Below are 26446 nucleotides of genomic sequence, written 5' to 3'. Positions count from 1 at the left end.
AGTGGCCGGATCTCAGCTCACTGCAAGCTCCGCCTCCCGGGTTCACGCCATTCTCCGGCCTCAGCCTCCCGAGTAGCTGGGACTACAGGCGCTGCCACCTCGCCCGGCTATTTTTTTTTGTATTTCTTAGTAGAGACGGGGTTTCACCGTGTTAGCCAGGATGGTCTCGATCTCCTGACCTCGTGATCCGCCCATCTCGGCCTCCCAAAGTGCTGGGATTACAGGCTTGAGCCACCGCACCCGGCCATGACCAAGTTTTTAACTGATGAGAATGGAAACCAACATCCTGCATACTCTGTTGGAATCAGTGTGAATGGCATTGTCTTTTAATTTCTATTGGAAATGTCTGTATCCTAAATTTCAGACGTGGATGTGAGTACTGGATGAAGATTATAAGTGGTTATTAAAATATTAATTTTCAGTGAGTTATCTCAAAGCCTTGGATATTTATTCTCAAGAAGGCCTATAGAAAAAAAGTTTTAATATTGGAAAAACATAAGTATAATTTTCATGTAGTATTTTTATATTGATTTGACTCTCAGGTGAGAGGAGATGTGGTTAAGTAGCTGTGTAGTTTCTCACTGGTGTAACCCTAAGAAATTAGGGTTATTTGAGGCTATCACTTTGAACTAATTTAAAAGAATTATTTGTATTTTATTTAGATATCGAAACTATACGGGCCAGTCGCGGTGGCTCAAGCCTGTAATCCCAGCACTTTGGGAGGCCGAGACGGGCAGATCAAGAGGTCAGGAGATCGAGACCATCCTGGCTAACACAGTGAAAGCCCGTCTCTACTAAAAAAATACAAAAAACTAAACGGGTGAGGTGGCAAGCGCCTATAGTCCCAGCTACTCGGGAGGCTGAGGCAGGAGAATGGCGTAAACCTGGGAAGCGGAGCTTGCAGTGAGCTGAGATCCGGCCACTGCACTCCAGCCTGGGCTACAGAGCGAGACTCCGTCTCAAAAACAAACAAACAAAAAAAAAGATATCAAAACTATATGATACTTTTAAAATTTATAAGTGCATAATTTAACCAAAATAATTACAGTAAAGTTATTTGGAATTGTTTTTGCTAATCAAGGCATACTTTCTATAGTTTTTAGTAAAACATAGTTGAAAATACCCTCATTAGGCGAAGCTTTTGATCAGCCTATATCGGCAGGCTTTCCTGTGTTGTGGGTATGTAACTGAAATGCATTAATTCACCACAGTTTTCTTTTTACTGGAAGTTTTTTGTTTTGTTTTGTTTTTAAATCTCAACTTAAGTATCCCACCCATCTCCCCAAAAGACAGTAGGAAGTGCTGTTCCGGTTTTCTTCTGTAATTCTCAGATGGCAAAAAAGGAAATATGCATGTTCGAGAACCAGCATAAGCGTGTCCACAGCTGTGAAGAGCAGTCAGCAATTCATCCAGTCAATCATTTAGGTTCCTCAGAAGTGTGACTCATTTATTCCTTGAACCACAGTTGAATGTCTAGGTTCAACCAGGCACTCTGCGGCAAGCTGGGGCTCCCAAAACCTGACTGTGGTCCCAGTTCTTAGTTCTTACAGAGCTGCACAGAAAGCAAAAAGATATTATTCAAATGATGATGGGAATGTATGGACAACTGGGACCTGTGGCAAGAGCCATGGAAGACAGGCACACGGTGCTCAGAAGGCCTTTTGCCAGGTGGAGATGGGGTCAGTGAATGCCCTTCTGAAGTTGGAGGAGCCAGTGCACGTCTGAGCCCAGGCACATGAGGTTGGGGGAATCAGATAAGGGGCCAGGTCTGCGGTGGTAGGAGGAGGCGTGCAAGAGAAAGCTGGAGAGAGACATGAAGGCCAGGCCAGACCATGAAGGGCATCGCAGGCCGATCTTGAGGAGCCTAAATGATATGACCGCAGTTAGAAACCAAGTGTTTTAACTAGAGAGAGACCATAATCAGCCTTGCAATTCACAAAGATTGCTCCGACTGCAGTGTGGAGGATTGTCTTTTCTTTTTTTTTGAGAAGGAGTCTCGCTCTGTGGCCCAGGCTGGAGTGCAGTGGCACCATGCGCAATCTCGGCTCACTGCAAGCTCCGCCTCCCAGGGTCACACCATTCTCCTGCCTCAGCCTCCCAAGTAGCTGGGACTACAGGCGCCCACCACCATGCCCGGCTAATTTTTTTTGTATTTTTAGTAGAGACAGGGTGTTACCGTGTTAGCCAGGATGGTCTCGATCTCCTGACCTCGTGATCCACCCACCTCAGTCTCCCAAAGTGCTGGGATTACAGGCGTGAGCCACCGCGCCTGGCCAAGGATTTTCTTAACGACTTCATGGTCCTGTTTTATCACAGTTTTTTTATGGCGAGTTCCTGCAAAATGTAAGCTGTTTTGTTCACTGTTGGTAGGAAATCAAAGAAGACAGTTCCTTGCTCAAGAGTTTTACTTAATGGTCTACTTCTAAAAATCCACTTTTATTCTGACTTGTAATCAAGGCAGGCCCTCTTATCCATAATTATCCTTGGAACTATATCCCACCATTCATTAAATTGCCACTTATTTTTTCATATTGGTCAGTATTCGATTGTGTCCTGGACTCCACATGAAACCCATTATAGTGTCTGTTCAGCACCCCGAGAGGTGAGGGTTGCAGTCACTGATTTCTGTAGAGATAACCAAATCTGATTCCTTCACCTGGATGTTTATTTTACATTGAGTCAAAGATAAATATAGTTGGACATTAGTTAAAGCATGTACTTGGTAATTAAAACAGCATTTATTTGGTAATGACTAGACAGTAAGAGAAATAGCTGAGCTCCATTCTGACTTGTGCAGAGGTGACTGGATGTTTTAAAGGGACAGTGGCTGGTGGAGTGCAATGGGGAGTGGAGCAGAGTCAAGGAAGTGAAGAATTTTACAATGCAGGAAGGGGTGTGGTCCATATGGGACCCATGTTGGTTTGCTAACTGGGACTTATCCAGGTTAGACTCCTACCCTCCCATGGAGGCTGGGAGACAGGGGCTCTCTCTTTGAGTGTTGGCTGGAACAAATAAAAATTCTTTGGGAAGCCTTGATTTCTCTGAGGCAGGCATTTTAAGGGGGGCTGAACCTCCTAGGGATGTGGTCTTGAGCTGTTAGCTTTAACAATGCAACTTCTGTTTACAGATTCTATTGAAATTTGAACATTTTCTTTGGAATTTAATAATTTTGTATGTGTGTGTTTGTTAAGAAAGAGGATATAGATAATCTAAGCCATTTTAAAAACTGAATCAGTTTAGTGACAAGTATACACTATATATAAAGAATCTAAGTGGATTTCATAGATAAAATAGATATAAATAGAGCTAATAGATCTAACATAGCACTGATGAATTTTCATAAGGAAATACACGCATCTCTGGCACCCAGATCAAGAGACGGAGAGTTACCAGTATTCTAGAAATCTCTTTGTGCCTCTCTCAGTCACTAACCCCGCGCCCAACTTAACACTATCCAGATTTCTAACAGCATAATTTAGCTTTGCAAATTGTGTTTGAACTTTATAAATGTGCTCTTTTGTGTCTGGCTTCTCTCACTCCATGTTGCTTATGAGATTCATCTGTGGTGTTGCCCATGGCAGTAACTCCCTCCTGTAGCTGTGTGGAGAGGTCAGAAAGCCAGGTGTGGCTCAGGCCAAGTCTAGCTTGTTGGCCTTATTTTGTACAGCCCATGACCTAAGAATGGTTTTTACATTTTTAAAAGATTGTAAAGAAAATAAGCAAAGAATAATAGATGACAGGGATTGTATGCAGCCTGCAAGGCCTAAAATACTTGCTTTTTAGCCCTTTGCAGAAAACATTTGCTGATCCGTGCTCTATATAGCATTCTAGTGTATAAATATACCATACTATCCATTCTACTGTTGGTAGACATTGGGGTTATTTCCTGACTTGTGCTATTTTGAATGATGCTGTTTTGAATATTCTTGTGCAGGTATCTTGGTGCACATAAGTACAGACTGCTATTAGATGTCTACCTGGGAGTGAAATCACTGAGTCAGAAAGTTTGCGAGTGACACTCAGCCTTGGTAGATACCACCAAATGGGTTGCTAAAGTGGCTGCACCATTCATTGTACACTTCCAGCAGCCATATATGAAAGTTCCATTCACTCTATAGCTTCCCAACACTCAGTATCATCAGTGTTTTTCTTTTTAGCTGTTCTTGTGGGTTTAGTGACAGCATGTTGTAGTTTTAATTTGCGTTACCTTGGAGACATCGAGGTTGAGCATTTGTTCATTAGTTTGGGGGCTATGTGGTATCCTCTTATGTGAAATGCCTATTTTTTGGCCATTTTTCTGGGGGTTGACTGACTTTTTTAAGTTGATTTTTAAAAGTTCTTTATACATTCTAGATATGAGTCCTTTGTGTATTTATGGGTTTCATATATCTTCTCCCATCCTGTGACTTGTCTTTTTACTGTCTTAATGGTATCCTCTGATGAACAGAAGTTCTTAATTTTATTTTAGTCTAATTAACATTTTTATTGTTACTGCCTTTTGTGGCCTAATGAATCTTTACTTACCCTAAGATCATGAAGATATTCTCATTTGTTTTCTTCTGGAAGCTTTATTGTTTTATCTTTTACACTTAGATCTACATCAGCTGGAAATGACTTTAGTGTATGGTGTGAGGCAGGGGTCAAAGTTCATATTTTATTGTACAGATATTCAGTTGCTTCAGCATCACTGATTGAATAGGCCATCCTTTCCCCAGGCCCTGTTGTGTCACCTTAATAGCAATGAAATGGAAAAAGTAATCCATAATAGACCCACACATAAATGGTCACTTGATTTGTCTGTCCTTGGGCTAATACCACACTGTCTAAATTACTGTTGCTTTCTAATAAGTCTTGATATCTGGTCCTGTACGTTTTCTGGCTTTGTTTATATTCGAGAATATTGGAATTTTTCTTGTCTGTTTCCATTTACATATATTTTAGAATCCACCTTGTCAATTTTCATTTCAATTAAGATTACATGGCATCTATAGATTAATATGGAAACACTGAAATCTTTACAATTGAGTTATTCAATCCTTGGTCATGATAATAGTTTTCCACTTTCAAAAGCTAATTTAATTCCGTTTTTATTTTCAGTGTTTCAAAACAACACCACAAATAACATTCCTCCCTCCCCGACCTGTGCTGATTCCATCAACTTCAGAAGCAGAGATTGAAATGGATATTTGAATAGCCAGAACCAAAATGTTGACCAGCAAAAAGCCTGGCAAGATAGTGATAAGTTTCTGTATCTAGCATTTTGAAGAGGATGTAATTAGGATAGAGACGTGATTGAATCCAAGCGAGAAAGGACCTTCAAGGTCATCTGCTCCAATTATTAATGTTGTGTCTCTATGCATTTTATTATGTAACCAGCTCCATTTTACTGTGACTTTAAAAATTACCATGTAGGTGTCGGTGCTCAGTGCATGGGGTAGCAGCTTGGATAATAATCCATGGCATGTGTTGTATATTACAAAATGGTGAGAAGAGAGGCTTTTGAAGGTTCTCACCACAAATAAATGATAAATGTGTGAAGTGATGGATACACTAATGACCCTGATTCAATCGTTATACAATATAGATGTATGTCAAAGCATCAAACTGTACACCATAAATATGTACAATTGCAACGTGTCAATTAAAAAATAAAGAAATTTTTAAAATATGTAGCATGGTGTTGGCACTTTCTAGGCAGCTTTTCTCTTCTTATAAACTTTTATGTTTTCACTCTAGGACTGTCCTTTCATTGTATGTATGACCTATGCCTTCCATACCCCAGATAAACTCTGTTTCATCCTGGATCTGATGAACGGTAAGCAAAACTTGGAAAGTCTGACTGCCTTGAAAGACTTTGCCATGATGTTAAATCTTAGCATGCATTAATCTAGGCAGACTAGCAATGTGGGTCTTTCAGGTAATTAGGTTCCCCCTGAAGTTTGAGGAAACGTTTTACCCTTTAATCTTCACTGAAAATTCATTTTTAAATGTTGACTGCAACATCCTTCTCGGCCTCCCAGTCTCTTCCCAAGAAGTTGAATATTCTAGAAAAGATTCTCATAAAATACTTACAGTGAAACTTGATTTTCTGGAATGCAGCTGGCCTAGATCTTTAATTAGCTTATTTCCTGGCCCTCAACTTTTAGGAATGAAATACCTCATAAGAATATAGGCCAAAGATAGAAATGTATTTAAAAACCAACTTTGAAGGACTGACTTTGGGCCAAGTACAGATTTTAGCCCAATCTTCTGCACCTTCTAAATCTGCACTACTGTACATTGATCTTTTAAACTGTGGATGATGATTTTGAAAATGCTGGAAAACGTTTGGCTAGAAAAGGAGCTTTCTGATACTAGAAAGTGTCATGGTATATATCTAAAGTATTTTTAGTAACAAGAACTGAAATAAAGCATACAATTCACAACTCACATGCCTAGTTTTTTTTTATTTTAAGTTCACTTGAAGTTTTATTATGTTCCAAGTGTTTGATTTAAAACCAGATCTACCCCAAAGCATGAAGGAATTTCACAGCATAATAACGAGCAAAAGAAGCCAAACCCAGCAGCATCTACCCTAGGTGACCCTGCTTATGTGACTGCCAAAACAGGCAAAACTAATGGATGGGGAGAGAGGGCTGAAGAGTGACCTTTGTGTGAGTGGGACTGGGGGGTAATGTCTTGACTGAAAGGGCATAGTGGTAGGGGAGCTTTTGGGATGCTGGGCATCTTTTCCATCTTGATGTGGTAGTGGTTTTACGGGAATATGTGTATGGAGAGAGAAATATGCTTGTGAAAGCAAGGGTAATAAAGTTGGATACACGCACTCATTTTTATAAATCAATAGAGGCTTCTCCCTTGTGTTATATAAAATCATTCCCTTACCCTGTTGATGGCATTCTCTGTCTCTGTAATTTCAGGCCATCTGATTATTTCCTTTCTCAAGCATTTTGTTATGAAAAATTTCAAGCAGATAGCAATGTTGAAAGAATTTTCCTGGGGATACCCACCACCTGGATTTTTTATCAGTTAAAATTTTACTGTATTTGCTTTGTCAAATATCTGTCTATATGATCCATTTTTGTTGTTGTTGTTGTTGTTGTTGTTGTTTTGAGACGGAGTCTCTCTCACCCAGTCTGGAGTGCAGTGGTGCGATCTCAGCTCACTGCAATCTCTGCCTTTCAGGTTCAAGTGATTCTCCTGCCTCAGCCTCCCGAGTAGCAGGGATTACAGGTGTGTGCCACCACACCTGGCTAATTTTTGTATTTTTAGTAGAGACGATTTCACCGTGTTGACCAGGCTGGTCTCGAACTCCTGACCTCAAGTGATCCACCCACCTCAGCCTCCCAAAGTGCTGGGATTACAGACATGAGCCACTGTGCCCAGCCTAGTTTTTGTTGTTGTTGTTGTTGTTGTTTGTCTATCCATAGAGCCATTTCCTAAGCTGTGTCTGTTGGATCACTCCATGGGTTGATTCATTTACTAGGATTTAAGTAATCAAAGCAGGTTAGCTGGTCCCATCTTGTGATAGTGGAACTAGGAGCTGAGCTGCCAGCCTGAAAATGGTGGCTTGGTTTTGCTGTCTTGTCCCTCCTGTCATTGCATTTAAATCTTCTCAATGTTTAAGTTTTCTCTATAACGTTTAAGTTGTTGCTAAACTACAGGAATGAAAGATAGGTATATAGACAAAGCAGAAGCATAGTTTCCCTTTTTCTACGGAGTCCTGATTATTTAGGATGAGAATGATTTTTGTGTCCTTTAAATTAATATGCTTTGAATTAAATTCTGAATCTGATTCCAGGGGGCGATTTGCACTATCACCTTTCACAACACGGTGTGTTCTCTGAGAAGGAGATGCGGTTTTATGCCACTGAAATCATTCTGGGTCTGGAACACATGCACAATCGGTTTGTTGTCTACAGAGATTTGAAGGTGAGGACGGTTGACGGACTCATTCTGCATAGTAGGTATTGTGTGAATGGTCCTCTAGAAGTCCCCTTCTATTTCACAGAGTCCTGTCATTTTCCTCATAGCCCTCGTCTCAGCCCTGATAAAGTCATTAGCTATATGACATTTTATCTCCTCTAGACCAGACTCTGCAGGGACGGAGCACATGTCTGTGTCTGTCATTATTATAACGCTGGTGCCTACTACAGTGCCTGCTGCAGCACATATACTAAGCCAAACATTTTCGTTGATCAGTTAATGAAAAGCAGTTTAGGCCAGGCATGGTAGCTCATGCCTATAATCCCAGCACTTTGGGAGGCCAAGGAGGATGGATCATAAGGTCAGGAGATCGAGACCATCCTGGCTAACATGGTGAAACCCCGTCTCTGCTCAGAATACAAAAAATTAGCCGGGTGTGATGGCAGGCACCTGTAGTCCCAGCTACTTGGGAGGCTGAGGCAGGAGAATTGCATGAACCTGGGAGGTGGAGCTTGCAATGAGCCGAGATTGTGTCACTGCACTCCAGCCTGGGCGACAGAGGGAGACTCCATCTCAAAAAAAAAAAAAAAAGAAAAGCAGTTTAGGAGCCCTTTTGGTGTCACACATTTCATAATTATAATTCAGTTAATGTTCACTAAGCAACTGATTTGGTCGTGGCTCTGTAAAGGTGGACATGTACAATGATGAATAAGCAAAGAACATATATTTTATGGGGCTTAGAAGCTGGTGAGCTAAGACATAGAATGGCTGAGTCATAACTCCTCCAAGGCAAGGTCTATCAGTGAATAGTGGATTGCCGACCAGCCTGCGGAATTTCTCCCAAAGGCCACCCTCAGAGCTTTACGTTGTTTTGAGATTGTCTTAAAAATCACTGATAGAGTTTTAGATCCTTGAACTGTGTAACCTCCAACTGCTGTGCCCAGGTTTCTGTTCTTGTCCTCTGTAAGAGCTCACTCGCCTTGAAAGCAATGATATAGGAGTATTCTGAGTTTTTCCATTCCAGAACGTGGTGCTTGGTCCTGGGTTTTACACGTGGGAGGGAGATAGAAGCTGGCTCAGGACGTCCATGGTGACACTCACCTAGTTGTATGGCCAACAGCCTGCAGGCAGGCATGGAGAGAAAGGAACCTTGACAAATTAATGATTGCGCAAACATAGAAATGCGTAAATAGTAATAAGAAAAATGATGGGACTGACAATTTCCCAATAGGCAAGAAGATTCCGGGAGAATGTGTTTGCCTCTCTTTTCAGATGCCTTCTTGAATGAACCCACAGTGGCCAACTGAAATGTACAGATTATGTTCCTTCCTCTAGGGAGCTGAGATGCCGTGATTAGCTTTTGAAGATTACTTTCTAAGATATTATAAAAATTGTATTTTATTTCCAAGAATGTTATTTTTTTTTACAAAATACTTTGTGAATTTTAAACCTTTCTGTAAGGTTACAGAATTATTATTACTCCCTTAGTTTTCCTATAAGCATAAAGAAGAAAAATGTATTTTTATTGAATTAGGAATAGCTAGACAATAGTTGGCCCTTGACATTTTATTTCCTTATGTGAGCTTTGCAGAAGAACAAAACACATGCTGAAGGCCCATGAAGCGCTATTCCAATACATTCTAATTTAAATCAATAACTGGTTTCTAATCATCTTTATGCTTTATTTTTATTTTCTAAGCTATTTGGAAGGCAGTGGTATTATTTAATTTCTATTCAAACTTAATTCTAGTCACTCATGATTATTCATGCTTCAGTTTTATAATAGCATGCCATTTATTTTTATTTCAAGCAAAACAGTAGTTGATCGCCAGCAGAAAAATATTAAGATGCCTATAATTCAATGTATATCAGAGAGACTAGATTTGTTGTTCATGATTATGATGACTAAATCTAATCTTCATGGATACATTTTATCAGAGTTGTGGTCACAATTATATTTGGTCATTTGGTAGGGCCCTACGTTAATGATGTACTACTAAGCAGAAATGACATTTATTGGGATTAGTGTGGCACTATGGAATATTTTGATTGCTTAGGTCAGTGTTGATACATTCTTGGAAGCTTCCTCTCTGTCCTGTGCTTCATGGCTTTACTCTTAGAAATCCTTGTGGTTCTCAGAAGCCCGGAAGCTGGTGTATTCACCTCCTGCCCTTGAGAGGCACGCTGTCCTTTCTGCGCAGTGGTCCTTGGTACGGGGAAAAGGAAATGCTTTTAACGCCGATGAACTGTGGTCCCGACATTCCTGTGTTACCTGCCCCATGTTTCATTTTCTAATGAGTAGAATCCTCCGCCTCTATCATTACCACTTTTCTGCCGAAGTTAAAATGAAAAATATTATTCTCAGTATCATGCCCTACTTCGATGTGATGGGATCAAGCTGTAATTTGTGTTTAGGAAGAAGCTATGATAAAATAGTAAGATATCAAGCATCCGCACTCAAAGTTCTCAAAGCCTCCATGGCATTTGGGGCACTCTTAAAGATCATTCTCTTTCTGTTTAGCCAGCAAATATCCTCTTGGATGAACATGGACACGCAAGGATCTCCGATCTTGGTCTTGCCTGCGATTTTTCCAAAAAGAAGCCTCATGCGAGCGTGTAAGTAATGCGTCAACTTTGGTTCACCATCGTTTCTCTCATGCCCCTTCAAAGGCGTGGCCATTTGTCACCGCCAGTGGTGATTCTCAGTATGTCGGGAAGATCCAACATCACAGGTTGTGGGAAAGGAGATAAGAACGGGGAGCCTTCCTCCCTGTCTGCGGAGAGCAGGAATTAACCCACAGTGGAGTTGAACCTGCTCAGGGACCAGGGTGGCCTCTAAGAAACAATCAGGACCTCAGCAAGAAACCAGAATCCATGCTGCCCGTGTGACCCTAAAAGTCAGTCAGTTACTTAGTCTGTTAGTAATCGAAGTAATAAACCCCTCAAAGCTGTCCTAAGGATAAGTGAAAGAGACTGTGCCTGGAAAGGCACCGAGGCAGCTGCGTGGATGTGGTCAAGGGAGGTCCTCGGAGCCAAGTTTCTGTCTTCATCTACTTTTCCTTCTTTTTCAAAAAGGCTTTACTTCCTTTTTTTCCCTGAAGAGAAATTAGAAATATTTCCCTCTCTCTTTTTTAATTGAAGAAACAAATCATCTGCTTGCAGTTTAGACTTTCACTGCAGGTCATATTGTTAGACTTGGGTCTTGCACCAGGTCCTCTACGTGATCACCCGGAGGGCACTCTTGAGGCCACAGCCCTCAGCCAGCACCTGACACCTCCGGGACACCGGACTGCTTCTGGGTGTGGCCCTGCTTGATCAGTGCAAACTGGCCCTGAACCGAGGACTTCTCTCTGTACTCAGAGTTGTTAAAAAGACAGCAGGACTAGGACAGTTTCAGCTCTGCAGAAACACCATGGAACATGCACTGGTTTTCATTTCTGTTTCTTTGGTAGGCGATGATCTGGGTGGAAAGTATGAACACATGTACAGTTTGTGGAAAAGCAGACAACTTTTGCTTTATTTTGTCTTTTTAAATGTCTCCTCCTTAGCACTGAATCTTTTAAAATTACATCTTAAGCTAACATTCATCTCTGTGTTGAATGGTCTTGAAAAAAACTCCCAGTGGTCTCATTTCATGCATCTGTGCAGAAAATAAACCACAGATCCTTCTCTTTGTGTAACTAGAAGTGGTTCTGAACTGCAATACTTTATGAAGGACTGCATTAAATCAGAATTGCCTTTTAAAGCTCTGATCAAATGTTAATAGTGAATAGCACTGTTTCTGTAAACATATTTCCCTTTTTCTACGGAATCTGGGATGTGGTGATAAAAGCATTAGCATTTTGCTAGCACTTTACAATTATTAGACCAGAACCTGTGGTCGTATAAGCTTCTCTCAGGGAGTTCATCAGATTCTTTTAAGAGAGTCATTTGAATTTTTAATGCCACAGCTATTTGGTATGCTAATTTTTTTGGTTAGTATAGTCATAACTAAATATGAATCCAAGGGTTCATAAGAAATACTCTTCCAGAGGAATTAACTTTCAGATATGGGGTTATTTCCTAGCAGGACCTAGTGCACTTTTTGCTATAATTCACATATCAGCTGTGAATGGTGGGCTGGTCTTTTGCTTGCTCTGGAAAGCACAATATTTGAAAAGCATCTGTAAAGAGGTAGGACTGAGAAGGTGGGTTTCCATGTTTAAATAATGATCAGGAGGCCACTACTTTAAAAAGGTAAACATACAATACAATTTTATCTTTTTTATTTTTTTGAGACAGGGTCTTGCTCTGTTTCCAAGACCGGAGTACAGGGGCGTGATCATGGCTCACTGCAGCCTCCCTCTCCCGGGCTCAAGTGATCCTCCCACCTCAGCCTCCCAGGTAGCTGGGACCACAGTCATGTGCCCCTACATTCAGCTAATGTAAAAAAATATATTTTTATAAAGACAGGGTCTCCCTGTATTACCCAATCTGGTCTCCAACTCCCGGACTCAAGCAACCCTCCCACTTTGGCCTCCCAAAGTGCTGGGATTACAGGTGTGAGCCACCATGCCCTGTCAAAGTCCTGTACTTTTAAGTAAAGAAGGCATTTTGTGGCTAGGAAAAAAGACTCTGGAGCCAACAGATCTGGGTTTGGGTTCCTCTTCCTGGTTGTGTAAGCCTCATTTTTCCCTTCTGTGAGGAAGAGAGGACAATGATACTTATCTCCTGTGATAGTTGTGAGGGTTAAGTTAATGAAATAATTCAGCGAGTCTTTAACATTTGCTGCGTGCCAGCTGCTGGCGATGCCACTGTAAGACAGAGCTGACCCCTGACCTCCTGGAAGGAGCAGCCCTGAGAACTGTCCCCGAAGTGACCAGCATATGGAGTGGTGGCGGTACCAGCAGCATTCACTTTGTCTGAATATCCAGCTGTCCCAGTCGTGCATGTGTCATCCTCGTGGAAACCCCATAAATTATAGATGTCGCTATCCAATTTTTGTGGTATGGAACTTGAGGTTCAGAGAAATCAAGTAACTTGAACCAGGTCACATGGCTGGTATGCCATGGGGCTGGAATTATAATCCAGTTCTGTCTGATTCCAAAGCCTGTACACTGTGTGGATGAACTCCCTGAGGCTTTGGCATGATCTATTTAGTACAAGACTGAAGATTTTAAGCCACAATTTCACCCTGAACTTGGTTTATCAGATCTTTTCAAAGCTGTAGATGTGATTCTTAGACTTCATCTCGCGGCCGGCCCATCTCCAAAGTAGTATTGTAGTTGAGGTTTTTGATTTGAGCTTAGACTTAGTCCATTTAACGAAAGAATCGCAAATTATTGTAAACTAGAAGTTAACTGTGAAGTAGCCATGAAAAATCACAGGAGAACTTCTGGAGCTGAGCAGATTGTCAGTGACTAATTTGAGTACTAGCTTATTTTATCTAAGAACACAAAGCTGTGTCTCATGTCACAGTGTCTTAAAACGTCCAAGTGTTCGTTCAGTATTAATAGTAGTACAGATCTTTAGTGGAATGCGTCAGGAAGCATTAGCAGCTGGCCTATAGGCAGAGTCAGAAAACCTCAGCGGCAGGCAGTCCACGGTTGAGTTTTCGTTGCATCTGGTATAAGCATTGGGGACTGGTCTGCATTCATTTCTTATTTATCCCATAGATATCTATTGTATATATCTTTCCATTCCAGAACTGTGACTTGATCCTGATAAGGTACAGATTACAAGGTCACCAGAAAGGACTTTCCAGGCAACCCTGAAATTAAACCTTCCCGGAAAGTGGCTTGGATGCCCCTCATAGAAATCTCCAGTGCTCTCACGGCGTGGCCTGATGGCCTTACACCGTCCGACTTTAGGTTCGGGCTGATTGAGCTTTCCAGAATGCTGGATTTGCCCTGATGGACCAACGCCCGTCTTCACTATTTGATAAAACTCTCAAATACACCTCTTAGACAGAGAGTACTGGACCCAGTGATGACCCAGCCTCATTAGTGATCCAGGATCATTTATTCTGAGTAGATTCTCACTGTTGCTGAGCATAAGCAAGTTAAAAATTCTTTTTTTTTTTTTTTTTTGAGATGGAGTTTCACCCTCGTCACCCAGGCTAGAGTGCAATGGCACGATCTCGGCTCACCACAACCTCTGCCTCCCAAGTTCAAGTGATTCTCCTGCCTCAACCTTCCGAGTAACTGGGATTACAGGCATGCGCCACCATGCCCGGCTAATTTTGTGTTTTTAGTAGAGACAGGGTTTCTCCATGTTGGTCAGGCTGGTCTCAAACTCCCGACCTCAGGTGATCCGCCTGCCTTGGCCTCCCAAAGTGCTGGGATTAGAGGCATGAGCCACCGCACAGGGCCTAAAAATTCTTACACTACGATAAGCACAGAGATGCAGATCCCCAACATGAATCCAGTTGCTGCTGTATGTGAGCCCATGATGTATGTGCAGTGCTCACAACAACCCTGCGTGGTAGAGACGTCGTCTGATTACCCATTTTACTGATGAAGAAAATTAATCGTGGATGAAGAGGTTGTAGGGCATGCAACCTTTTGCCAGAGCCCCTTCAGGCTGCATCTTGGAAAGTTCCCCACCGGCTGCCTCGCGTGCTTCCTGCTGCAGCCGGGCGAGCTCAGTCCTTCAAGGAGGGGTGGAGAGTGCTAGAGCGGGAAGGGCTTTCGAGTTGCAGATGGTGCAGATTATATATAAAATGGTTGTCCTCTCAAGTGATTTTTCTCAACTTCCTGAAAATCATCTTCACATTTGCTTAGTGCTGAGTCCTTTGACCTGCAGCTTTTGAAACCTGACACGTGATTTCGCCATCTTATGTACAACTGGGCTCATGTTCCTCCTTCTTCCCCATCCCCCTAGGGTCTGTTGCTGACCATGACCAAGCCGATGCCCCTGCGAGCTCAGGTCCTCAGCACAATTGGCAACACCACACAGAGGTGGATGTCTCCATGCCTTCGAGGTCCACAGCACCTCCGTGTGGTCGCCTGTTCATTGTCCGTTCTCTCCGCCCTTTCCCTGCCTCTCCTGACCCCACGCACCTCCACACAAGAGCTCCTGAAACAGCAGGAGAACCTTTGCTCTTCATAGCTGGAGTAGAGAAGGACTGATGAGAGCCCGAACTTGCATTTTACATGTTTATTTCATATGCTTATTTATGTTAATTCAAATATGAGCGAAGGCAGAAAAGAGCGTTTTCCCATTGGATGTTCAGTGCGTTGCGTTTGCAGTGAAGCACCACTGTCCCCTCTCCTTTGTTTACAGTCACTGCCGTCTAACGAATGACACCTGGACCTTGGGGTGCTGTGAGTGTTTTCTGAAGTGCGCATGCTCTGATAACTGTATCCTTCCTTCTCCCTAGTGGCACCCATGGGTACATGGCTCCCGAGGTGCTGCAGAAGGGGACGGCCTATGACAGCAGTGCCGACTGGTTCTCCCTGGGCTGCATGCTTTTCAAACTTCTGAGAGGGTGAGTGGAAATGCATCCTTCTAATGCTGTCCTCATGGCAGCAGGAGCTTGGATGAAAGCTGAGGATATGTAGAAATGACTAGATGCTAATGTTATTTTAAATCACACAGTGATCTTTAAGCCACGTGCTAATCTGGAAGACTGTGTCTTAGAAGAGTGAAAGCTGCTTCCCGATAAGCTGCTAGATAAAAGCTTATGGCTTCGTATTTTTATTCTATACCATGTAGGAAATCAGAATTCTTTTAAACCTAAAATTAGACTGCTTTGAATTTTTTTCTGTGATAAGCCACATTGTTGGAATAAGTATTGTTTTGAAATGTAGATAATTTAAAAAGGTAGAATAATTTTTTCCCTAGAAATTAATTATTCATCATTTTGAGCGTTTACAGAATTTTGAGTTACAAAAAAAGGATGAAAACCCAAAGTAAACCTATTTTATTTTATTTGTTTTTGTTTTGTTTTGTTTTTAGACAAGGTCTTTCTCTGTTGCCCGGCTGCAGTGCAGTGACACAAACATGGCTCACTGTAGCCTCGACCTCATAGGCTCAAGCAATCCTTCCACCTCAGCCTCAGTCTCCTGAGTAGCTGGGACTACAGACATGCACCACCACACCTGGCTAATTTTTAAATTTTTTTAGAGATAAGGTCTTGCCATGTTGCCCAGGCTGGTCTCGAACTCCTGGCCTCAAGCCATCCTCCCACCTCAGCCTCCCAAAGTGCTGGGATTAAAGGCATAAGCCACCACACCTAGCCGGTAAACCCATTTTAAAAAGCTTGCATTTATTGGGGAAAATGCTGAAATTAATTTGTCTTTTAAAGCTAGTAGTATACTTGGCCCTTGTTCTGAACTACCAAAGATGATGAAATAAAGTAGAAAAGATTATGAGAGGAAAGTACTCTCAAAATATGTTCTCATGTTAAACACTTAACAATTATGTTAATGTTTCCATTAATTCTAAGACTTTTAGCCAATTTTAATGGAAAGCTTCAATTAAATTTTTTTTATTTAGACTCATAAAGCATTTTACATTAAAATTTCCTAGTTAATGATTTTCCTGTTAATATTTTCATATGAACACAGTCCTGATAGTTTGCTAAACGTTGCACCTTTCCATCGGAGAGCCTAAGTGAGCACCACTGCATTTTATTACATTTAGCACATCCTGGAGAGAGGCTGAATTCCACATTCCCCCAAAACTAGGTTCTGAGCACCCTCTGTTTTGTCAAGACTCTGATAATCCAGTTGTTCTCTGCTTTGCATTCACTTGTGATCTAAAATTGTATTATTGCTCAGAAAGTCGGGTTCTGTTATTCCTTAATTGAATTATTGTATTTGTGGAGCCTGGATGGCTTTAATTCATGTCATCAGACTAGCTGACCTAATTAGAGAGTTTATCTAAGCAAACCAGAGAAAGCCATTTCCCCTATGAGATGCTGTTCTCCCCAGTGGAGTCGCTTCTATGCATATGGAGTGCATGAAGACACCCAGGAGGTCTTTATTTTGGATCTCTGCTGGAGATGTGGTTGGAGACAGACAGCCCCTACCTACAGAATTTGGAGATGATTAAAAAAAAAAAAAAAACTCTATGTAACAGCTGAACTGTTGAATGCAAAAATCAGCAGTAAAATCGGACAATCCCAGAAGCCTTGTATCTAGGACTTTGTGTACTTCTCTGTTTTGTGACTCTAGCTGTTCAAATGTCTGTGCATATAGGCTGGAGAGGATGTGGTGTAACACTACTTCACTTTTTAAAAGACTGGAGGGTTTTGTTCAATAACTCTGTCTGCTCCAACAGTGTGGTTTGTGGCTAATAAAATGAATTCAGTCTTATTTCGCTCTAATTCAGCTTTGGTGTACTGAACTGGAAGATATCAATTCCTTTGTGAAATCCTCTACTGGTCTTGATGGAAGCATTATGGTCAGTGGGGCTCCTGCTGAAAAGAGTCTTGACGGACAAGAAGACGTCCTGAGGATGGCTGTGAGGATGGGATGGATGGATGAGATGAATGGAGAGTGGTAAAATAGCTAGAAATGATGGCTTCTGTGGAAAGACTGAAAGAGCTGAGTGCAGAACTTAGGGGAGCGTATGGTTGACTCCAGCTGCCGGAAGGCCGTCTTGTTGAAGGGATCATATGCATACTGTGTAACTCCAGAGGGATGCATTTTGAGGAGAAAAAAGATTGCAGTTTGATACAAGAATCTCCAGTCGTTTGAGCTACCCAATGAAGGAGGGTTCTGCCTCATGGATAGCAGGCTCCTTGTCACTGTCTGGTGACCATTGATTGATCCTGAAGTGGAAGGAATCTTTCCAGTGTGTGATAGATAGGATTAGATGAATCTCCTCCACTAGGATTTATTATCTCATGCCATTCCTCCTATTGTTTATTCAGAAGTCACTCACAGATAGGATATAGCACTGAAGCCAAAAAGCAGGAAACATTTTTGACTTAAGTGATTGAAATTAAATGTGATAAGCATTTATTGAGTACCTGTAATATACAAGAGACTGTGCTTGATGCTGTGGGGAAAGGAAAGGGGTAAGGAAGGAAAAAAGGAGGAGAGAGGGAGGAAGGAGAGGGAGGGAGGAGGGAAGGTGAAAGGGAAGGAGGAAGGAAGGTGAAAGGGAGGAAGGAGAGGGAGGAAGGAAGAAGGGAGAGAGGAAGAGAGGGAGGGAGGGAGAAAGGGAGGGAAGGAAAGAGGGAGGGAGAAAGGGAGGGAAGGAAAGAGGAAGGAGGAAGAGGGAAGAGAGGGAGAAAAGGGAAGGAAGGAAGGAAGGGAGGGGGGGGAGGGAGAGAGGGAAAGAAAGAAAGAAGAAGGGAAAGAAGGAAGGAAGAAAGCCGACCAGCCAGGAAGAGAGACACACAAAATCCGTGAGGGATAGGCAGTCCAGGAGAGTAGCTATTGATACACACACCGTATCAGGAGCTGGCCGAGCTGTGCTGACTTCAACAGGAGTGATGTGCTGGGAGCACAGACATGGGAGAAGCAGTTCTAACCTGGAAGTGTTGGGTTGACCTCATGTGGGAGATGGTCTGTGGGGTAGATTTTGAAGATAGGTAGGATGACAATACAGAGCCTGGAAGCAGGGAAAATATCAGCTTTCTATGTTTCTCAAGAGGGAGGAAGTGCTGCAGGAGAAGGCTCAGATGGTTGGGTCAGCACTGGGAGGACCTCGGATGCAGTGCTGGGAAGTTTGACCTTTATCCTCCAGGCCCCGAGGCTGAAAGCTTTTCAGTGGAGCAGCGGCAGGGTTGGATGGCTTTTCAGTAAGATTATTCTGGAAGCAGCCTGGAGCAATGGAGGGACTGAGACAGGGTGCCGGCAGAAGAATGTGAGCAAAAGGCAGTGAGCTTGCACAGCAGCCCTGGAACCTGACAGGAGCAGATGACACGGCGGTATTGCAGAGTTAGCATCCGTAATGCTTCAGTGTTTTCGTGGGGTGTGTGTTGTTGTTGTTTTTTTTTTAATAGATGGTTGGATATGGAAGGATAGGAGTTAAACATTCCAGATGATTGGGAGAATAACGATGTCATTACTAAAATCAGTGTCTGTGAATTTTCAGTGATTCACGTGAAACTGAAGTGTCTGGAGGGCCTTTCAGGAGCAAAGCCCTGTGGCGAGGCGGGCAGGAGGTGGGACTGTGTGCAGGAGCCTTCACTGCCTCAGCTGTGAACAAGGGGATAATGCCACCTGTTCTACTTCCTCACAAAGTTGCATGTGGGAGAACCTCAGAAATCTGCCTCTCAGCCTCCTGCGCATTTTTCCTATCTTGTGTACAAGGGAGCCCCTGGCAGCTGTCTTTTCTCAGGCACACGGAGCCTAAGAAATCAACTGAGTGGAGGAGGAGATTGACTAGGCAGGGTCTCCGAGGCACAGGCTTGGGCACAGTCCCCTCTGCATCCTGACACTCTCCTGGAGCGCCGTCCTCAACCCTGGGGGACACTGGGCAATGGCTGGAGGCATTCTTGGTCATCATAACTTCGGGGGGGGGGGCTGTTACTGGCATCCCCTAAGTAGAGGCCAAGGATGCTGCTCAACATCCTATGAGGCACAGGACAGCCCCTGCAACACCCCGACAAAGAATTATTTAGCCCTAAATGTCAACAGTGCCAAGGGTGAGGACCACTGCCCCAGAGCAAGTGCCCCTCCCTCCTCCCACAGCTGTGCAGTGAGGTTGAATCAGTGGCCACCAAAGAAGGGTCTTTCTATTTTCTCTTTATTTTATTTTATTTTATTTTATTTTATTTTATTTTTTTTGAGACAGAGTCTCGCTCTGTCGCCGGGGCTGGAGTGCAGTGGCGCGATCTCAGCTCACTGCAAGCTCCGCCTCCCGGGTTCACGCCATTCTCCTGCCTCAGCCTCCCAAGTAGCTGGGACTTACAGGCGCCCGCCACCATGCCTGGCTAATTTTTTGTATTTTTAGTAGAGACGGGGTTTCACCGTGTTAGCCAGGATGGTCTCAATCTCCTGACCTCGTGATCCGCCCGCCTCGGCCTCACAAAATGCTGGGATCACAGGCGTTAGCCACCGCGCCTGGCCGGTCTTTCTATTTTCTGTGATTTAATCCTCCTTGCTCTGACCAACATGTCCCCTTGCTTCGACCAATGTGCCCCCTTGCTTCTGCTGAAACACTTTTCTGCACACTTCATTTTGTCTTCATCCCCTACAAGAATACTGCAAGGCACTTGGAGAAGGAGTCTGGATGGGAGAAAGTTGTCAAGGCTTGAGAAGGCTTTTTGCGTCCCTGGACTCACAGTGATTGACTGAGCCACTCATATGCCCCATCTTTGGGTGCTGGTCACTACTGCTATTTCAGATGACTTTGTCAGATACTTAAGAGTGTCTGCGTATGAAGATGCGTCCATGTTGCAAATCTGTGTAGCTGCTGTCATGATCTTCACCTAGATTTAAGATGTCTGTTAAGGAAATCAATTGATGTGACAGTGGCCTCCATCTTAAGCTTGTCACTGTTGATTGTCTCCCTGTGGAGTTGTCAGACATGAGGAGAGAGCCTGGGCAGTGGCCTAGGGAGAACTGAGTGCTGCTGGCGCTATTGAGTTTGTTCCAGGCGGGGGAAAAAGGAAAGTTTATAAATATTTTGACAGCTACTGGCTTAGGTTTGAAATGTACATTTAATATGACAAGCCATCTTTTGAGTATTTTATAATTAACTTTTGATGTGAGAGTTTTTAATCGCATAAGTTTTTGAACCCATTGTTTCCCCATGAAAATGATGTAGAGGTAACTTTGTGGGGGGTGTGTTTCCTCCTCATTTATAATGTCCTGAACAATTTTCCAGTTCATTTAGGGGAAACGTGCAGCTGTTCCATTCTATCTGTAGTTCAGAAAGCTACACTTGACCACAGGACATGTGAATTCTTTTCCCACAGCATTCCCTGATGCAGCCAGCATGTTGCACGGGAAGAGCTTGGCCGTGCCTTGGAAGCTGTTGACAGGCCTGTTACTGTCTCCTATTTAAAGCGGCTGCATCAGGGAGCAGCTGCGATCGCACAGGATCTGTGCGCACCACGTGCCTCCCTCAGAATGGAGATTATTACTATCATAGGTTTTCTTTAACGTTTTTCAAAATAGAAACCAAGTCTTTGGCTTTGTTCACAAAGAATAATCAAGAATACATTGGAAACAGATGTGCATCAAGATTTCAACTTGAAAGACCAAGCTGTCTGAACATGGCAGCATAGAATTGAATAGCTGAAGAGCGTTTTCTGATAATTTCTCCTTGAGCCGGACATGGAATCGCTATATTTATAAATGGAATTTGTAGCAATGGGGCCCATGTGCTGGAAATGGTTTTGGCACCACTAACTTTAACTCCAAGTCCCCTCACAAGCCTCCCTGTGGTCTCATGAAAGACTTTTTAAATTTAGCACAGAGTGCTTGTGTCAGAACACAGCAGGCCGCAAGGACACGGGGACCAGATGCAGGAGTGGGGTCCTCTGGCTTTGCACGCAGGAGCCAGGTCTGAGGGATTTGTCAAAACACCAGGGGATCTTCACTTAATCCCTTTTATACGTTAAGGAACTTCGTGGGGTGGAAACAGCTAAGTGTCAAGCAGGGAGACTACGGTTTTCGTAAGATTTGATAAACTTTCATTCCTTTTCTCTGCAACTGTAAACACCTTAATATTTCCGTGGATTTTGTATAAAAGAATGATACAAGTATGTTTTTAAAAATTATAAATAACAGATATTGTTTGCTTTTATAGCTGCTTTTTAAATGTGGTAATTGTACATTTTTTCCTTGGAAATAAGGCAAAAAGAATATTTCCAATCAAAATCTGTTTTAAAAGTTAAATGCTTGCTGGGTGCTAATTTACCTTGTTTTGATCTTTTTTTTTTTTCCCCCAGATTAATGCTTTTAAGAGATGGCAATTAGTTTGTATTTCACGGCATGATATGGAAGGAAATAAAGGACTAGAGTGCCCTCTCTTGTACAAAAATAAAATTAAAGTGTTTCAGACAATAAATGGTCTGAAATGTAATAATCTCAAAAGATAGTTTAATGTATAACCTAATTAATTCAGTAGGATGACCAGGTCAGTAGCAGTAAGTAGCAGTGCAAGATAAGTGGCATTTTCGTTCTTTTTTAGAATCTCACTGATTTATGTATTCACCATTCTAATCCATTTTATGGAGTTAATATTAAAATATTTTACATAATATCCTGCCTGCCTCAGATTATGTCATATATGCCTTATAAATAAATTTATAAGATTACTACTTACCAGGCACATCTTGCTATAAGAAAACTCAATCATATCTGTCCCTTTAATTTTCAGAATGAAAAATCAACCACGGTATTCTAGTTTGCATATTTAATAGTGTCTTTTAATGATAAGATTTCCTTTGAAAACCAGCGTCTCCAAAATTTTAAAAACATGAGAAAGAGTAAAAGTAATCTGTTTTACACAGTTCACCAAGTAGACATTCATTTCCTGAAGTCAGAGTTCTGTTTATTAATTCCACCAGTGATTACTGTATTAGGTGCCTACCGTGTACTGCCATTGTCTTGGCTACTCGCATAGATGTCACTTTACTTTTTCCCTTCACCGCTTCTGTGAAGTATGCGGCTTGATCCCCACTTCACAGATGAAGAATTGATACTGAAGGTTTCTATCTGGCTGACAGTCAGTAGACAGTCAAGTCGCAGCTTGAACCCAGCTTTTGTGACTCTGGAGTCTGGGGTTCTGCACAGGGAAAGCAGGAAGTACGCAGAGCGGTGGAGAATCTGCTGGTGCATAGTTAGTTTCTGTTTTCATCCAAAGGATGTATTACTTAAAATGACTGGTTTCTAGGGGTGAATCGTTTCATCTCCTTCATGTTTTGGTTCAACTGCTATTCCTGGGGCTGTTTGAGGAAACAATCTCCATTTTCCTGAAAAATGTACATGGAAGTTATTGTTTAGCTCAAACTCTCATATGACAAATGTTATATAAATGACTTTTATTCTCACGATTACCTGTTGGCTAGTTGTATGTTCTTTTCTAATGATATTTCCATTGGGACAGTGTGTTTTAGGGCCACAAGTTCACTGAAGTGAGACTCAGGCAGTTCAAGTGAGATACAAGTCTTTCTATTTCAGGACCTAACGTTTGTTTGCCAATTCTTCCATGGAAATGATAAATGTTTATGACTTTTGCATTTCTCCAGTTTCGAATGAATAGTGATAGGACATCATACTTTACCCAAATATTAGTCAGTGATATGTGCTATATCACCTGATGCCATATTTTAATAGAACAATTCTTTATTTCTACAGTCACAGCCCTTTCAGACAACATAAAACCAAAGACAAGCATGAAATTGACCGAATGACACTCACCGTGGTAAGGGATTCAAAACTGTATTCTTGTCTGCATGGTACTTGTCATGCTTCGTTCCATCAATAATAAAAAATGCTATTACATAAAATAGTATAGGAAATATAAAATTATGTATAAACACAATAAAAATTTGCTTTCTTGAAGCAAATAAATGCAGATACAATTTCTAAAAGAATTTCTAGGAGAAAAATTAATGGAAATAGATGCCAAGGCAAAAATCAGGATTTACTAACAAACAGTATGAGGAAGCTAAAGAAAATTGAGAACCAGAAGTAAAGAAATCAAAGAAAAGGAGAAATTACTGAGATGCCAACGAATGAGAATGCCTTTCGTTGGCATCTCAGAATGAGAATGCCTTCTGGTTCTTCTGATCTGCCCCTAGTCACTTTGATTTTGCAACTGATTAGTTACCTTTTTATGTGTCTATAGAGTAACTATTAATTCATAATGAGGCTGCAATTTTTAATACTATTCTTAGCCCAGTAATAGCCTTTAAATCTGGTTGAGTGTTAGGATACTGTTTCCATGAACGGATTTTTGAAATCTTACTCTTTTCCCCAGAATGTGGAACTTCCAGACACCTTCTCTCCTGAACTGAAATCCCTTTTGGAGGGCTTGCTTCAGCGAGACGTTAGCAAGCGGCTGGGCTGTCACGGAGGCGGGTAGGCCATTGTTCCTGCCTTTCAGTATCTTTACCAGAAGAGCAAAAGAGTGATTTTAAATACTGCCTATCAAAAGTCATCCCTAGTCATTAAAATCTTCCATTTTGATGTGAAAGGGGGAAAAAAAATCACATGGGAAATATACATATATTGTCCTATGTGTTTTATAATTAAGAAGTTGAAGAAGTCACTCACTTTTTTACTTTATTTATTTTTGAGATGGAGTCTTGCCCTGTCACCCAGGCTGGAGTGCAGTGGCGCGATCTCGGCTCACTGCAACCTCTACCTCCTGGGGTTCAAGCAACTCTCCTGCCTCAGCCTCCTGAGTAGCTAGGACCACTGGTGTGTGCTACCATGCCTGGCTAATTTTTGTATTTTTAGTAGAGACAGGGTTTTGCCATGTTGGCCAGGCTGGTCTCAAACTCCTGACCTCAGGTGATCCACCTGCCTTGGCCTCTAAAAGTGCTGAGATTATAGGCGTGAGCCACTGGGGCCAGCCCAGTTTTTAACTTTTACAGATTGACCTTGTAGATGACAGAAATGAATTCTGATATTTTGTAGTCCATTTGTTTTTTAGTGATGATTGTATTTGTGATTGTGGCAGTTTAACATTCTGATCAGATTCTCACATATTTCTCTCATGCAGAAATGAGTAACTGTGATCTAACACATGCTCACTATTCTCCTGCCCCAAAACACTCTGAACAGTAATATCTGGAAATCTTACAGAGAGGGACTTAAGACAGACGTTTCTCCTGTATCTCTTTACCCCCAGGCTTGCTTGGCATAAGAAATAACTTTTCACTGTATATTACCTATATGTATATCATACATATGTGTATGTATTTTTAGTGTGCATATTATACATATAAGCATTTTACATAGATAGCTAAATAATGTACTTTTATATGAGTATGTCCTTATTTATCAATTTGCAAAATTACCTATTCCTGCTATAATAGATGAAGATTTAGCTCACCCATTACCGTCTCTGTAGCCTTCGCTTCCTCCACCTCTCAAAAGTTGAAACGCTGTTTTGGGCTCCTCTTTTGCTTGCCTCTGTAGCTTTAAATTCTGTGCTTAACTCGGTCGTGCCTTTTTCCAACTATAAACAGTATCTAAGTTGAGGATTTTGACATTCCTGTCTTTCATTGACTTCTTCTGTCTCATGTTCTTTCATGTTAATTTTTATTTTTACGTTATCAAGATGATACTGCTTTCTATTCTGTGATCATATTCAATCTTTGTGCTTTGCATATAGTTTGATTTCAAAGGTTGCAAATGAAGAAGGGGTATTTATACTCTTATGGAATCAAAAATGTTGTTCCTTACATGGTTTCTACTTAGCCTGGTAATAAACCTTAAGTTAGTTTTACATATATATATAAAAAAAATATATGATATATATAAAAAATATGATATCGCTCTCTCTCTCTGTCTCAGAACAGAATATGATAGTTGTGGACTTTGTTTTCCCTGATGTTTCTTTCGGGAGGGACTCAGCCTGCGGCTGCAGTGAGACACAGGCGCTCTCTTTCTGCTGATTCGCATCATCTCACCCAACACTTCCCTTTCCAGTCTCCTGGTCTGAATCTGCCATTCACTCGATTCCCTGCCTCCTGCTCTATTTCGGCTAGATATGGAATTCTAAGTAAATAACAATTTTCCCCCAGAACTTTGAAGCTCTTGCTTTATTGTGTACAAGCGAACAGTCGTGCAGGTCATGGAGCTAGGTTACCACTCACGATGGCAGGCACATAGCATCCCTCATGCTTGGAGACTCGTGCTCTTCAGCTTGGAGACCACCCTTACTTTACTTATTTGACATTTATCCTCCTCCGTTTCTCATAGATCTCTTATTAGCCAGATGCTGGGATTCCTTTCTAGATTTGGGCCTCTGTGCTCCTGATCTTGTATATTATCTGTATCTTTGCTTTAATTCTTTGTTTTACTTGCCGATAGCATACATTTTCAACCCTTTTATTCATTTCTTTCTAAAAATCTTTAGCAGGTTTAATTTCTTAAAAGTAGAACCTTTCAGGGGTTTTACCCCATGTTAGAGTAAACACCTTGCTGCAGGTTTCTGGAGTTGGGTGTGGGGGAAGGAAGTATAGCGGGTATGGGTGTGCATGTGTGTGCGTGTGCAGCTCAATGTCCAGAGCTCCAGTCCTGTGTCTCATCCCCCAGCCACACACTGTGGTGAACTGGAGCTCAGCATGCTGGCTCCGTCTCCAGGGCAGTAGCTCTGCCCTGCTTTGCTGTCAGTCACTGCCCCTGTGTCAGCATCCCCTCTTGTCTGCTGATGGCCTTCTCTCTCTCTCTCGTGGTGGATTTATTTTTTTAATATTTATTTTTACTTTTTATTTTTTTGAGATTGAGTCTTGCTCTGTTACCCAGGTTGGAGTGCAGTGGCACAGTCTTGGCTCACTGCAACCCCTGCCTCCCAGGATCAGGTGATTCTCCTGCCTCAGCTTCCCAAGTAGCTGGGAATACAGGTGTGCACCACCACACCCAGCTAACTTTTGTATTTGTAGTAGAGACGGGGTTTC

At 42.1% G+C, this 26446-nt stretch overlaps 1 protein-coding gene across 4 annotated transcripts in view; it reads left to right on the top strand.

The window, feature by feature from the left end:
- Positions 1 to 26446, top strand: part of GRK3 (G protein-coupled receptor kinase 3) — a 165582-nt gene that overhangs the window by 116261 nt on the left and 22875 nt on the right. For 3 of the 4 annotated variants that reach the window (XR_012418916.1, XM_045364309.3, XM_065522343.2), the window contains 6 exons: positions 5737 to 5815; positions 7799 to 7929; positions 10445 to 10539; positions 15284 to 15391; positions 23172 to 23238; positions 23797 to 23897. Coding sequence is in view for 3 of the 4 variants with exons in the window: in XM_045364309.3 (XP_045220244.1) it covers positions 5737 to 5815; positions 7799 to 7929; positions 10445 to 10539; positions 15284 to 15391; positions 23172 to 23238; positions 23797 to 23897 (581 nt within the window). In the remaining variant the exon portion in view is untranslated. The remainder of the gene's footprint in view (positions 1 to 5736; positions 5816 to 7798; positions 7930 to 10444; positions 10540 to 15283; positions 15392 to 23171; positions 23239 to 23796; positions 23898 to 26446) is intronic. The other variant, XM_065522342.2, reaches the window with a different exon arrangement.

This window comes from Macaca fascicularis, chromosome 10, assembly GCF_037993035.2.
Source record: "Macaca fascicularis isolate 582-1 chromosome 10, T2T-MFA8v1.1".
In the NCBI taxonomy this organism is placed as follows: Eukaryota; Metazoa; Chordata; class Mammalia; order Primates; family Cercopithecidae; genus Macaca; species Macaca fascicularis.
The sequence above is the reverse complement of the archived record's forward strand: the minus strand, read 5'-3'. Positions and strand labels throughout refer to the sequence as shown.